General features: G+C 41.0%; 3 protein-coding genes across 5 annotated transcripts in view; 1 reads left to right on the top strand and 2 right to left on the bottom strand.

The window, feature by feature from the left end:
• Nucleotides 1-620: 620 nt before the first annotated feature.
• LOC310795982 (glutathione S-transferase A1-like) lies at nt 621-6,245 on the top strand. 2 transcript variants are annotated; one of them, XM_083658124.1, is made up of 7 exons: nt 621-649; nt 740-847; nt 2,263-2,314; nt 3,185-3,317; nt 3,849-3,990; nt 4,682-4,807; nt 5,544-6,245. In XM_083658124.1, the coding sequence occupies exons 2-7, from the start codon at nt 761-763 to the stop codon at nt 5,676-5,678; spliced, it is 675 nt and encodes a 224-aa protein (XP_083514250.1). In that variant the 5' UTR covers nt 621-649; nt 740-760; the 3' UTR covers nt 5,679-6,245. The 2 variants fall into 2 exon arrangements, with proteins under 2 accessions (XP_083514250.1, XP_083514249.1); XM_083658123.1 differs by having other exon boundaries at nt 621-847.
• A 445-nt stretch (nt 6,246-6,690) lies between these two features.
• Nucleotides 6,691-10,926, bottom strand: tmem14a (transmembrane protein 14A). 2 transcript variants are annotated; one of them, XM_083658019.1, is made up of 5 exons: nt 10,823-10,926; nt 9,431-9,513; nt 9,199-9,300; nt 8,824-8,911; nt 6,691-8,682 (listed from the first exon to the last, which is right to left on the bottom strand). In XM_083658019.1, the coding sequence occupies exons 2-5, from the start codon at nt 9,504-9,506 to the stop codon at nt 8,640-8,642; spliced, it is 309 nt and encodes a 102-aa protein (XP_083514145.1). In that variant the 5' UTR covers nt 9,507-9,513; nt 10,823-10,926; the 3' UTR covers nt 6,691-8,639. The 2 variants fall into 2 exon arrangements, with proteins under 2 accessions (XP_083514145.1, XP_083514146.1); XM_083658020.1 differs by having other exon boundaries at nt 9,445-9,513.
• Nucleotides 10,927-13,012: 2,086 nt separating this feature from the next.
• Nucleotides 13,013-14,541, bottom strand: part of agpat5 (1-acylglycerol-3-phosphate O-acyltransferase 5 (lysophosphatidic acid acyltransferase, epsilon)) — a 12,595-nt gene continuing 11,066 nt past the window's right edge. The window contains exon 8 of the mRNA XM_083658018.1: nt 13,013-14,541. This exon is cut by the window's right edge and continues 749 nt beyond it. The gene's annotated coding sequence lies outside the window, so the exon portion shown is untranslated.

The following is a 14,541-nucleotide window of genomic DNA, read 5'->3' as shown; positions in this document are numbered from 1 at the left end:
AAGTCTTGGAGCTTGACTTCCCTACGTCTCTCCTACAAATGGGCCTGTTGAGCTTGTTGTTTGGAGGTTCTAGCAGGGAGCAGCTACTGGTATACCAACGGTGCTCGTCCTGGGGAGGGTCGTCCACATCCACCGAGCGCGGAGCTTCGGGAGGGACACACATGGAGCGGTGAGGGAGGAAGGGGACACCCGCCTAGCCAGCCAGATCAGCCGAATCAACCCTAGCGATCAATGGGGTGACAGATGTCGCAGCCAGATCGCCCTCACATCCAAACAACAGAAGCGCACCAGGAGCTATATATACCTCCCCGAGTCCCAGTCATTCACGCGCAGGGTGCTGCTTACCAACTGCTTTTGCCGGACGCCTATATTTAGGTTACCATGAAATATTCTATTCATACTATTCATACGACGCTAAATATATAGACGTATCGCTTTTATTTCGGTGTAAAAATGTGGATTAAAGTAGTTAGATAGTAGACTTCTCCCATGATGCATAGCGCTATGCAAATCAATCGTGTTTCTACTGCCAATCCCCTGCCCTGTTCCCGCCCCCCTGTTCCGCCCCCTGGCCTTATATAACACCTTTTTTCTTTCACTCATTATTCAGCGCTCACTCACTCAGGGAAGCAGCCTACGAATATCCAAAGTCAGTAAAAAGACTTGATTAAAATCCAAATGCATGCGTTTGACCAAGGAATAGATCAGTGAAAACCAACTATATTTTCTCTTCATATAGATTTGCAATTCTCAAATTACGATGGCTGACAAGGTTGTGCTCCATTACTTTAATGGGAGAGGGAGAATGGAGTCAATCCGTTGGCTTCTAACAGTTGCAGAGGTCGAGGTAAGTTGATATTTTATAGTCTTAATGTGAATCTTCTACCTCAGTGTTTCTCAAATGGGGGTACAAGTACCCCTATGGATACTTTGAAGGTAGTGAAAATCTTTTAGCTAAAATTGGCTAAGTGGTGTCTGGGGCGGCGGTGTGTCACAATTGTGATGTCATCAGTGATGATGTCATCAGTGATGATGTCATTAGTGATGTCACTCGAGCAATTGTGATGTCATCAGTGATGTAATAAATCCTTCCTGACTGAGGCTATATAAGTGGTGTGAGTATAAAATTGGGTGGGAAGTGAAATAGGATACTGTTTGGATATGCTTATTTGTGCGCAATATTCTTTTCTGCAATGATCAAAGCAAAGAAAAGAGCCTGGAAAAGACGAAAGTCTTGCACAAGCCCATGATTCTTACTAAATTGAATTACAAATTTAATTGACCAACCCATTTAATGCTCATGCTTGCTCTGCCAAAACATGCAGATACATTATTTATAATCACTAGTGCAGTCAGTGCCCATTCCCCCCATGCACCACCCTATGGGTGCTTCCCCGTCCCCTAAGCACACTCCCCAAGTTTGAAGTCAATTGGGCCAATGGTTCTTGAGATAAATCTCTTGTCGGGACTGCAATACGCCGAGTTCCCAGCAGCACACCCCCAAATTTGGAAGTCGATCGGATGAACGGTTCTCGAGATAAACTGATTTTTGAGGTGCCAGTAGGTGGCGCTATGCCGAATTGCACAAAACCTGGCACTGCACTCTGTCTGTTCCCCAGCAGTGCACTCCCCAAGTTTGAAGTCGATCGGACAAACAGTTCTCGAGATAAAACACATTTTTATTGCCAGTAGGTGGCGCTATGCCGAATTGCATGAAATTTAGCACCGCATTCTGTCGGCTTGCCAGCAGCGCACTCCCCAAGTTTGAAGTCGATTGGACAAACGGTTCTCAAGATAAACCGCTTTTTGTGTTGCCAGTAGGTGGCGCTATGGCTATGTGCGTGTCCGAATTGCACGAAATTCAGCATTGCACTGTCGGGTTCCCATCAGCGCACTCCTCAAATTTGAAGTCAATCGGACAAACGGTTCTCAAAATAAACCGCATTTTTTTGTGGACAGTAGGTGGCGCTATGCCGAATTGCACGAAAACAGGGCACTGCACTCCGCCAGGTCCCCCTTAAGCACACTCCTCAAGTTTGAAGTTGATCCGACCAATGGTTCTCGAGATACGCGAAGGACAGAGAGACAGACAGACACTGCTGGCATTATAGTGTAGATTTTCCTTCCCCAAAATGTTTTGTGCTGGTGAAAGGGGTACTTGGCTGAAAACCTAAATGAAAGGGGGTACATTCATAAACATCGTTTGAGATTCACTGCTCTGCAATTGCAACTATTAAACTGTTTGCAATGTCTTGTTCACAGTTTGATGAAGTGCATTTGTCAACCCATGACCAGTATGAGAAACTGCTGAGTGGTAAGTCGCTGCAGAAAAAGCGTTTTCAGTGAAATGATTTGAAAACTATTTCATCACCTCAGTTTTTGTCAGTTATTCTTGTTATCTTCATGATGCAAGCTGGAATGAAATCGATATTTGATGCTCTCTAGTTATCTCATCATGCCACCTTTGTCACAGTGACTTTTGACTTCGAAGCAAATTAATATTTTACCACAACCATGAAGATGACAGGACAGAAATGTGTCCCGCACAAGCGTGGAAGCATGTATGCAGTGGTACTGATAAGATACTCAAGTAAAAGTACAATACAAATAAGTAGTAAACGGAGTCCACAGCACAAGAAATTCACACGTGATACTTGTACTACGGAGTGACAATAAAAATCTTGAATCTTGAATACTCAAATACTCAAGTAAAAGTGAAAATTACTATTTGAAAAAGTTTTTCAGAGACACCTACTCAAGTGAAAGTAAAAAGGTACCTAAAGTACAAGCACAAGTTGATATTTTTAGGGTGTGCAAAATAATGAAAGGGAAAAAAGCACTGTTGTTTAATAAAGTAGAGGGAGGCTGGATACCCCTCTACCCCTGCCCCTCTCTGCCTCACCTACCCTGCTCTTCTTCCATTTCCCTATCTGTCCCAGAATTGACAAATGCAGTAAAAAGTAGATTTCTGGCTCAAAAATATACTCGTGTAAAGAGCAGAAGTACAGTTGAAAAAAGGAACATGAAAAGTACTTTTCAAGTACTTTTTTTTTTTTTTTTTACTCATGCGTGTTACTTAATTATAACTCGTTACTACCCACTGCAGGACGCAGAGTGTGCCAGACTATTGTGAAAGGATATAGGAGTGTCCCACATACCTGCTGCTGCTGTGTTCTCTCTGCAGATGGAGCCCTCATGTTCCAACAGGTTCCCTTGGTGGAGATCGATGGAATGAAGCTTGTGCAGACGAGGGCCATCCTGAATTACATAGCAGAGAAATACAACCTTCATGGACAAGACCTCAAAGAACGTGCCACGTATGATCCATTTGATTCATGCAATCTTGGGATTATCTAATCCAGGGGTTTTCAAAGTCTGCCACTGTGGGTCACCCCCCCCCCCCCCCCCCCTTACTTGCTTATTTGCGCTCAAGTCCTAGATGCCTATGGGATTGTGATTATGTTATTTGATCCCATAGCCACTATTCAATATTGATCATCCAAGATAGCCTGATATTGCTGTTTGACTTCAGACCAAATCAAATACATACAACCGTCTGTCTGGAGGCATTTATTAGTTTCTGAATCTGGGCGTCACACACATTTAGGCTGTTCTATGTCATCTCCTTTTGATATTTTTTTCACTTCCATTCACTGAGCCTCCCCTGAGGGTTGCCAACATTACATCCCAGGAACTCTCTCTCTCTCTCAGTACAGGGTGGACCCTTTGGAGCCCCCCTGGGGAGGCCCGCCTTCCACTTTGAAAACCTCTGGTCTAATCTAATGTTTGAGTTTGTTGTTGTTTGAGTTTGTAGACGAGTGGATCTAAAACAGGATGTTTTCCTCCAGGATCGACATGTACTCGGAGGGACTGAGGGACCTGATGGAAATGATCATGGTGTTGCCCTTCACACCGCCTGCAGACGTGCAACAAAAACTGGACAATATTCAGACTAAAGCAACAGAGCGCTATCTCCCTGTGTTTGAAAAGGTACAACCAGCTGCACATTATTATGAATTGATAACAAACTCAACTTTAAGTTAAAAGCTTATAGTGTCTGTCAAAAGGCTCAAAAGATGGGAAATTCAGGTAACCAGATGCACTTCAATCGGGAGAGAGACAAGTGAATGAAGTAAAGATCATTGTTTATTATAACAGATGATAGTGAAAATGAAGTCTGATGTGACCAGCTGATATCTCAATTGGTGCCCCAGGAAATGACAGCAAGGAAATGATTTTAATCAGGAGAGTCTAGTGAACAGATATATATATATATATCAAATTGAGTATGTGGGCGATGTCTGTTTCAAGCCTGTCTACTGAGGTGAACCAGCAGCAAGCTTTACTGGTGCAGTCCGGCAAACCGCACAACATTCACACCTCTCTAAGGAGAACATACTGTAACACTGGGCAAGCCGCACAACATTCACACCTCTCTAAGGAGAACATAATGTAACACTGGGCAAACCGCACAACATTCACACCTCTCTAAGGAGAATGCTTGGCCTGTATTTGAATGTTGCTTAATCTCAAGAAAGCCAGTCAGATTCAACCTATGTAGATTTGAAAGTAGCTTTTGAAACGGCATTGACACCTGCCTCCACTGTTTGCTGCTCAGGATAGGATTTGTCACTTGGTGACGTAATAGTGGTCTGATATCGTGTGTGACATTTTCCCCCAGGCGCTCAGCGGTCCGGTCTACCTGGTGGGAGGGAAACTCAGCCGTGCAGATGTAGAGCTGCTCGAATGCAGCCTGATGTTGGAGGAGAAGTTTTCTGCAATTCTCGCTCAGTTTCCCAACACCAAGGTAGGTACGCTCCAGGTACCAACACCAAGGCATGCTCCAGATATGTCCAAGGACAGATGTACAGAGGGACAAACTGATATGTCCAAGGACAATCATGCATTACAGAATGCATGATTGTGAGATGCCGAGAGTGAGATGTGGTTTAGAGCAGTGGTTCTCAAATGGGGGTCCGCGGACCCCCAGGGGTCCGTGGCACTTTGCCAGGGGGTCCGCGAAAAGTTTTCAAGTAAAAAAAAAAAAAAAAAAAAAAAAAAAAAAAAAATTTATAAAATGTTACTTATTCCTTCTCAAACTACTTCCTACATGGTGCTAGTCTATCAAAATATCTTGGCTGTCATGATTGTGTTGCATAGTGGTTTTTTGTACTGTTGACAAATTATGATATTGTAAGTCGCTTTGGATAAAACAAAAGTGTCTGCTAAATGACGTAATGTAAATGTAATGTAATAAAAAAAAAAAAAATTTTTTTTTTTGCAAAATCTTCATAGTTCAACGAAAATAGTTTATGCTTTAAATCTAAAATGGTTCATGGATTACATTCTAATAACAAACCTATCAAATTAAAAGTCAAGCACGTTACCGTGGAAACAATTAAGCTTAGCCCAAAATCACAAATCAGAATGAGGGGGTCCCTGGTATATTTTCTATCTTGTAAGGGGTCCTTGGCTGAAAAACATTTGAGAACCTCTGGTTTAGAGTGTTGTTCCTGCACTGATGTCACACTGCTCTCCTCCAGTCTCTCCAGGGCAGGATGACCAGGCTTCCTGCCATCAGCAGGTTCCTGCAGCCAGGCAGCAAACGGAAGCCTCAGCCAGACGACGTCTACGTCAAAACGGTTATGGAGGTGTTAAGCTTTAAATTACCACTTTAATTCAATCACTCACGGAAAACATTGCATTCATTCCTCACACAGGCCAACAGTGTGAATAATTAATTATGCAAGTATTCATGTGTATGGATTATGGAGCAATTATATGACCTTTTATGTATTTCCTGTTTATATTATGTACACCAACGTCTCTCAAGTGGTTGTACGTGTACCCCTAGATGTACGTGGAGAAAATGGAAAATGTATGAATAAATCATGAACATGTTTTTTTATATATATATTTTTAGATCAGATTTAAAATACTTATAAACAATATTTAAAAGTTTTTACTACTCAGTCCAGCAGGCATGGTGGGAAATGATTGCCAAATGTAGTCAGGTAAAGGGGGTACTTGGATTGAGGAATCGGGGGAAAGGGGGTACTGAAACGAAAAAAGTTTGAGAACCACTGGTGTCAACACTGCACTATCATAATAGTGCATAGTGCATAGATTTTTTCTTATTCTAAGGAAAAATCTACTTAGTGTGGTACTGAAATATGTTTGTACTGTAAATAATCATAAATAAACTTGTGTAATCATTGTTACATCATGAGTGGTTGGCTTTTAAATGGAGGATTTTGTGAAATAAACACAGTATATTGAGAATCAATTTATTCACTTAAAAATATATCACAACATTTGAAGCATATAAACATGACCCCCCCCCCCCTTTTATTTTCTTCCCAAGGACATCCTCAATTGAGTGCACTCAGGATGCACATTTCATATTCTCAATTCACCTTTTTTTTCCTCCCAAAAATGATGTTCTGCTGGAAACTGCAGTAAACACATGGACAAGACAGACACAGCCACCACAGACACTCATGCTGTGTTGCTAGCACAGCGTATGTCTGTAGCACAAACGCAAACAACATGCTTGGGTCATTTCTGTACATATGAATGGGGTTCCCACATCAAATTCAAGGACTTTCCCAGCACTTTCCGGGCCCAATTCCATCAAATTCAAGGACCCAACATGCCACGGCATAGTTTGAGACACGGATCAAGCTTAACCCATTGATACCTGAGGCCTGTACTACAAAGCAAGTTTAGTGGTTTAGCGAGGTAACTTCAGGTTTAAACCTGGTTTAGCCATACTACAAAGCAAGTTAACTTCTTACCGACATATATTTCCATAGCAACTTATGCTTCACACTTAACCTGGTCCGCAGCAGGTTAAGTTGCAAGGATAAGATTAGACCTTAAATACACCGCCCACGAACCAATCGAATCAGCAGTTTGGAAAAATGGCCAACCCCTTTCTGGATGAGTTTCCCATCTAGGAAGGAGCACAAATTGTAATGTTGAATTAATCAAGGACGAATAATTTAATTAAGCCCTACTTACCACTTTGGAATATGTTTTTATATATTCATTTTAATGCTCTCAAGTAGCCTAGATACGTTGTTTGACCCCGCTGATCGATTGCAGCTGAATAGTGAGTGGAGAAATATCACTAAACCGGAATAAAAAGGTTACATAAACGTCTCCAAAGCGCACGGTGCCGTGTGCGCAACGGAGCTGAGACTGACGTTGGGTTGGAATTGAAATGGTCATGCTAGAATAGCCTACTACATCTAAGCAATTTAATATGGGATCACCTGCACATATCATCATCATGATGATTAATCATCTTAATCATATTAAGATGATTCATATCTAGGCTACTCCTGCATTTTGCAGCTGCAACTGTGTTGCTTTTGGCCTGTATGATGTGATTGAACTTCATATTTCCAGCATCATTATATGAAATATGGAGATATGCGCTCTGCTGACAATAGCCTATATAGGCTATGTGACCACAAAATAGGCTATTTTTTATAAATGAAATCTATGCCCGCACGTACCGTGTCGATTCAGTTCAGAAGCATTTTTTTATTTTATTATCATTCTTTTTTTTTATTAATTAGCCTCTATAGGAATTATTCAATCAAATAATAATGATCTCATGATGTGTTTAGTCGCACAGTGCGACTAAACACATCATGAGATCATTATTATTCATTGAGCCTAAATGGTCTATACATACGGATTTTGGACTGAGATAGATTACACATTGCTTCCACAAAAGACTGTAGATAGAGAGCTGTAGATAGCCTACGAAACCGCTCTTCAAAGAAATTACTGGTGTGGATAAAAGTGGTCACTTTAGACAGTCATTCGGGAACAGTAATAATATCCAACGCAGATTTTTATTTGCGGTTTCAATGAACGAGGAAATAGGCGTGTCTGGCGCTGTAGGAGTTGGAGCAGTCCATATTGCACTGTGATTGGCAGTTGTTAAAAACCACGCCTCTTTTGCGGGCACGAGCTCCAGTGCACGGGCATTTTCATGTGCACGAGCTGTCAGCTAGATTAGAAAAACCTGGTTCGCGTTAACGAGTGCCAATCGACGTTCGTAGTACAAGTTAACTACAATCGAGCTGATCTGGTTTAGACAAACCAGATCAAGGGACAGATCCTGGATCTTCTTATCCAACATTCGTAGTACAGGCTACAGATGCAGCATTTGTGTGTGTATCCCTTTGTCTTAAAGGGATACACACACAAATGCTGCATCAGGTATCAATGGGTTAATTACCGTTACAAGACAGAATCTTTATCATGAGAAGTAGCAGCTTTACAGAAGCTCACAGACAACAATTAGAGAGTCTTAAATGTGTGAACACTTCTTAACTGTGCTGTTACATGTTAAGTATAAAGGATCTTCCATTTCTATTCTTGCACAAAATATATAAACGGACCCATGTGTATTTATGTCTATTTAAAAAAAAAATTCAAAGAGCCAAAGTAAACAGCCAAAGTAAACAGTGTGATTAACTAGAGCAGCTAACTGCAAAACATCTAGTATGGCAACATGAAAGGGTCAGTTGTGCAAAACAGCAGATCTACTTGAACATGCTCGCTGGGAATGTTTCCTTTGAAACAAGGCTGGATCCTGGAGAGGCAGAGGCCGTTTCTCATCACACCACGAGCATGAGGAGCAGCCGTAAAGTCATCAGCAAACTGTAAGGACACAGCAAAAACAGATCAAATATTAAACTATGTTATTAATGTTCTTATGCCATTTCACAATCGCTCTTATTGTCTAACAATTTGCACGGCAGCCGTCACTGCGTGTAACAAATGTGTGAGTTCGACTCTGACCTCAGTCCTGCCATGATGCCAGCAGGGAGTATTTTCCCAGATTTCTTGTATCTCGTTCCCATGACGACTGCCAGGATGCCTGAGGCGCCTGAAATGAGAGAGTCGTCTCAAGCTACTGTCTGGAGGATTTAACCTGTGTGTGTGTGTGTGTGTGTGTGTGTGTGTGTGTGTGTGTGTGTGTGTGTGTGTGTGTGTGTGCGTGCGTGCATGCGTGTGTCTGTCTGTCTGTCTGTCTGTAGGTTTTAACCTGTGAGTGTGTCTGTCTGTCTGTCTGCCTGGAGGATTTAACCTGTGTGTCTGTGTGGAGGTTTCAACCAGTTTACTGAAGGCCGTCCATGAGACTCAGGACATTCCAGCGGGGTCAGCCATACTCACAGAAAGAGACCTTGATGTCAGTTGGGTCTCTTGAGACGTTGAAGGCGCCATAAGCAGACATCCCGCCGAAAACGAAGCCAGCCATCAAGGACATCACACTGCCTAAAGAGGACAGCGAACAAGAGGTACGATGACGATCAAGATCAAATGGTGAGCGCTACCTTGGTCCTACAGGTAATGGAAGATTCCCCCTAGCTTATATCCAAATACTGATCAAGTGTCAGCGTTCAACCTTTTCTCTTGTACCCCATAAATCCTCCGAAGACGATGGCCGCAGCATAGGCAAATCCAAGCCAGTCGATGGCCATCGCAGAGCTGCAGAGCAGGAGCACAGACAGGCATGTTTGTCATTTGTTGTTGTTTATTGGATCACGGAACTAGTACTTAAGATAGCAAAGTTCACAACAAATTCAAGCTAGACCTATGGCTTAATACAGTTCTAAAGAGGTTCTGTTGGTAGAGACATGCAGCCTGGATTAGGCTTTCTGTCTCAAGTCAAGACCTTTGCTGCTCTCAGATACAAGCCACAAGTAGCCTACATTTGATAGAACTGTGAAGTAATGTAGCATATGAATGATATGCAAATAGGCTATAATATGTAATCAAGTGTGGAAGTAATCAATTACAGTTACTCTTGGTACTTGTTTGTGTGTGCACTTATCAAGTACTTTTTGAATTCAGAGTACAATTCTGAAGGCATTGCACCACACAAACCTTACAATCTTAATCTATAGTAGTCAGTTGAGATCTGGCAGAGAAAAGAGGAGAATGTAAGCACCATGAGAAAAACCATTACGTTATGTAACTGTTTTAACTAACTCTGTAAGTTTGATTATGAGCTACTTTTTGCTTTGACTCTCAAGTAGATTTTACTTTAGCTTAACGTTTCAGCAACAACACTCAGTTCAGGAATGCACATTACGCTATCCGTTCTAGTATGTAAACTGTGTATATTCACCTTATGGAGCCCCGCCCACTTGACCCGTTTGTGTTACGACTTCCTGTTCAAAATGCTGCTCAAACCAGAGATCGATCGTCTCTGGTCAAAGCTAGTGACTCACTGGAAGCAGGCAGGCTGCAGCAATAAGCTCTGCCACAGGAAGTGTAAACACAATCGGTTACACTTACTGTTAGTCTCTCAAGCCATCTTCTACATCAGAGGTTCTAAAAAACTTTTCAGACCAAGTACCACTATGTACAAAACCAAATTTCCCAAGTACCACTTCCCACTGCGGATTTAAAATAAATCACTGTAGTTGGCTACTTTTGTGTCAGACCGCAAACAACCAACACAAAACATCGTATTTGCTGATAGGCTGATGGCAGTCAGCAAAGCTCTTGAGTACCACCAGGTGGAGCCTCACGGACCACCAGTAGTCCCCGGACCAGTTTGGGAATCACTGTTCTACATGAATAGTAGGTTGACAAGAAAGAAAAGCACCCCTAATGGCCTCAAGATGTCGCTGTTCCCTAGACCTAGCATTGATGGTCCCTATTTAAAATACGAACAGAGGAGTACACAGCATGCCAATATGACGAGGGAGGGAGTACCACATATCCTAAGAATGTATGAATGTGTTCGCATCGAATAAATGAGACTGACTCGTCCTAGCCCATGACATACCTGTAATGGGATAGTGTTATACGCCCAAACGACTGAAGAACAGGAGCAATTCCAGAGACGTGAAGTCTAGCTCTAGTCTAATGTGACCGCACTTCCTTGTTGCGATGCGCATGCGCTAATTGGTCTGTGGTGCGTTCAAGTTCACTGCGCTCGAAAAACTGCTTTTCTTGCCAATGTGGTGCTGCTTATTTTATGAAAATCGTTTTATTTTTCCCCCCAAATTCCGTTTTATTTTATTTTTAAATTCAGTTTTTGCATTTTAATTTTAATGTAGGCGTTAGGAGTGCTCTCCCAGACAGACTCTTCGAAATGTTTCTCAATGTGAAAAACTAAGTTGTGAGCATGGTTGTGAGGTGCAGTCAGTCTATGGGTGCAGAGGGTCACACGCAAGACTGACCCCCCCTCTCAAAACACCCCAATCCAAAACTGAATCATTTCTCTAGGCCTATTTTACAATTATTTAAATCATTTAGGCTACTATGATCATTAGATGTACTTCTTATTTTGATAATTAGGCCTACTTTTATCAATTTCAGCCAAATATGGAAAATTCTGCAATATTCAATTTTTTTATACAGTTGATTCAATTTTGATTACCAAATTCCATGATTTCGTCCGTTTTTTCCGTGTGTGGGAAATCATACGGCCCTAGCTAATGGTCTGATCTGAGATGCTTGTTGCTTAGTTGCTTAGCAACGAGCCCCAGCCCCACGCTCGCTCCCCTGTGCGTCATGAAAAAAAAGTCAACTGTTGTTGTGTTGTCTTGGTTGTCGCTACTGTAAAGTGCGTCGGACTGCTATAACATGACTTTAGATAGGCCTAATACCTCTTCAGAATCATTGGGGGGTGTCCCCAGCAGGCTTGGGAAGTAGCCTAACTGATTACAGGTAATCAGGTTACAAAAAAGGTAACTATCCCATAGCCTACAGAAACTATTATGTAATCAGGATTAGTTAGCTACATTTAGTAAGAATTGGGATTACTAGCAGGATTACAATTTAAAATACATATACTGTATATACTGTATATATATATATATATATATATATATATATATATATATATATATATATATATATATATATATATATATATGTGTGTGTGTGTGTGTGTGTGTGTGTGTGTGTGTGTGTGTGTGTGTGTGTTATATAGCCTATAGCCTACGTATGTGTGTGTGTGTGTGTGTGTGTGTGTATATACTCCATATATAGGCTGTATATTATTATGTATGTATGTTACATACAGTAGGCTACATACAGTACATACATACAGATAGATCGATTTCAGTGGTTCTAAAAAAAAATCACATGAAGGACAAGGACCACTAAACTGACAAAAATTAGACCACGGACCCCCATTTGATAGGATTTTGTCCCACGGTCCCCCGTATGATACCATTGATGCTTTAGATGTTTTATTACAGAAAACATATAAAATCCATGACCAAAATGGTCATTGTTACTTCTGTATAGAAATATAGTGAAAATAAATTACCCCCCTTTTGGCTGGGGACCCCTGGTCCCCCATTTGAGAACCACTGGATTAGATAGTGTATTTATCCAAGTGGCTGTGCACTGTAAATATTTACTCTTTTGGTCTACTTTTAATATGTTTGATATCATGGTGCAAATAGGCCTAATTAAAACCTCAAACCTTGATGACAAAACCCACTTGGCTCTTGGAATTACCAGGCAGCAGGCACCCACAAATAAATGACTAGAAACCATATTTCTGTGCACTGTAATCCAAAAATGTTAAGTATTATTGTACTACTGGTGAAACATGTGACACTAGATAGATTAGCTGAACGCCTGCTGTGTAAGCAACACATGGTCTGAAGTATTACAGCTTTTATGTCCTCGTGAGTATGCCCCCGACTCCAGTAGCCTAGTCAAATGCAGGAAATGTGTTCAAAAGTAATCCAAAAGTGACTGCAGTTATATTGTGATAGTTGGATTGTTACTGATTACAATTTCTAACAGGTAATTAGTAAACCATTTCACATTTTTAAAGTAACCCTCCCAACCCTGGTCCCCAGGAGAAACGGCTACAGAACTGAGCCAGCATAGTGGCTGCATGACAGAGCATTTCAAAATCACTTTGTGACATAAAGGACATTATTCTCATCACAAGGGTGAAATAGCTGCATGAACAGTAAATCTAAACTTCCACTCACCAAACAAACCCACTTTATTTCAGTCTCACCGCCTCCTCCAAAACTTACATACATTACTTTAAATGATTCATCATTCAATAATAGTCTTCAAAAAGTGTAAATCAAATTTTTCTTTTTAGAACAAAATAAGCCACTATTAACTGTAGACAATTTGACCAATAAGCTGCATCGAACAGCAGTTCCAGTGCTATCCAGCAGAGAGCGCCCCATGCAGTCATCTGGTGGGGGAGACATTTGGGTCCTCTGGGTGAGGCTGAGGACCGACTCCTCCAAATAGAAGGCACACATTTCTAGGAACAATTGGCATTTAAATATGGTCTACGTAGAACTTCCTGATGAATTACAATCTGATCTGGACAGGATAAAAATGGCTATAAAATGGCTGACAAGGGTCATTTAAGAACAAGGAAGGATTATTCAAGTGAGGTATCGAGTGACATGTAAAAACCATGAGATTCAGCACCCGCAAAGGGAAAAGCCATTAGATGTCTCAAAATAATTTGATAGGACGAGCGAGTATAAAGTGACTAGTGGAAAAAGTAATGGTTTGACTCGAGTAAACAAGACGGACATACAGTGCATTTCACAATACAGTGATGGATATAATACAGATGGCGTTGTGTGCAAAGGAACCTGTATGACATACTCTCAAGATGGCTTTGTCTGCATTTTGCTAGGTAGATACTTTGTGTGTGATCTGTAACATGGCATTGAAAGTAACAGGCATACAAAAACGTGAAAGAAAAGCTCTGCGGACACAGAAACCCTTACAGAATATCAAATCATATTCAGAGACCAAAATCCAAAGACACAAAGCTTATTTTGTGTGTATGTATATATATATATATATACTTAAAACACATGATTAGCCTGACAATTACAACAGGTTTTGGCAACAGATTAACATTTTAAGCTTGCAGAAATATTTTACTTTGGTAGAACATTTTCATTTTTAAAATGCATTCCTCAATATGAGCTGATTAACAGTCGTCGTTAGCTGACCCAGGAACCTGGAGCCATTGAAAGACTCCTAGTCAGAACAAAAGTCAAAACGTTGACGGTATACAATTTAGTCAAAACACTGATGGTATACAATTTTTCTTTTTAAAGGAGAGTAGTCAATGCAAGTCCTTGGTTGACCATCCTTTATATTTTAGAGACACTGAGCTACAAATGTCAATTAAAAAATAATAAAATTAACTTTATACATCATATATGCATATTAGAAGTATGCGTTTTAGGGCTACTCTACACTTTCAAAGTGAAATAAAGTGACATCAGTAGGGATACCATTACCTATAGCAGCCAACACAGGTGGTGTCACGTGTGAACCCCTAAAGGGAATTGCATGCTAAAAATGGATGTTGTTCTACTGATGTAAACCATCACTTTAAAGGTTGATGTTCTTCTGATGTAAATCACTTTAAATGAGCAAAGTGCATAACCCTCCTGACATGGGACTTGGCATCAATAGACGAGAACTCGATAGGAAGAAATACAGGTAGATAATTGCTTAATTAACCCACCAGAAATAGGCCAGTGT

Source organism: Poromitra crassiceps (assembly GCF_964638095.1).
Source record: "Poromitra crassiceps genome assembly, chromosome: 22".
Lineage (NCBI taxonomy): Eukaryota > Metazoa > Chordata > Actinopteri > Beryciformes > Melamphaidae > Poromitra > Poromitra crassiceps.
The sequence above is the reverse complement of the archived record's forward strand: the minus strand, read 5'-3'. Positions and strand labels throughout refer to the sequence as shown.

What these genes read in the sequence shown, in the direction of transcription:
- tmem14a (XM_083658019.1), bottom strand. Translation starts at nt 9,506, where the DNA reads ATGGCCATCGACTGGCTTGGATTTGCCTATGCTGCGGCCATCGTCTTC. An exon ending in TATGGGGTACAAGAGAAAAG is followed by an intron (nt 9,301 to 9,430) that starts GTTGAACGCTGA and finishes TGTCCTCTTTAG; the next exon opens with GCAGTGTGATGTCCTTGATG. An exon ending in TGACATCAAGGTCTCTTTCT is followed by an intron (nt 8,912 to 9,198) that starts GTGAGTATGGCT and finishes CTCTCATTTCAG; the next exon opens with GCGCCTCAGGCATCCTGGCA.
- LOC310795982 (XM_083658124.1), top strand. Translation starts at nt 761, where the DNA reads ATGGCTGACAAGGTTGTGCTCCATTACTTTAATGGGAGAGGGAGAATG. An exon ending in GTATGAGAAACTGCTGAGTG is followed by an intron (nt 2,315 to 3,184) that starts GTAAGTCGCTGC and finishes TTCTCTCTGCAG; the next exon opens with ATGGAGCCCTCATGTTCCAA. An exon ending in ATCTCCCTGTGTTTGAAAAG is followed by an intron (nt 3,991 to 4,681) that starts GTACAACCAGCT and finishes ATTTTCCCCCAG; the next exon opens with GCGCTCAGCGGTCCGGTCTA.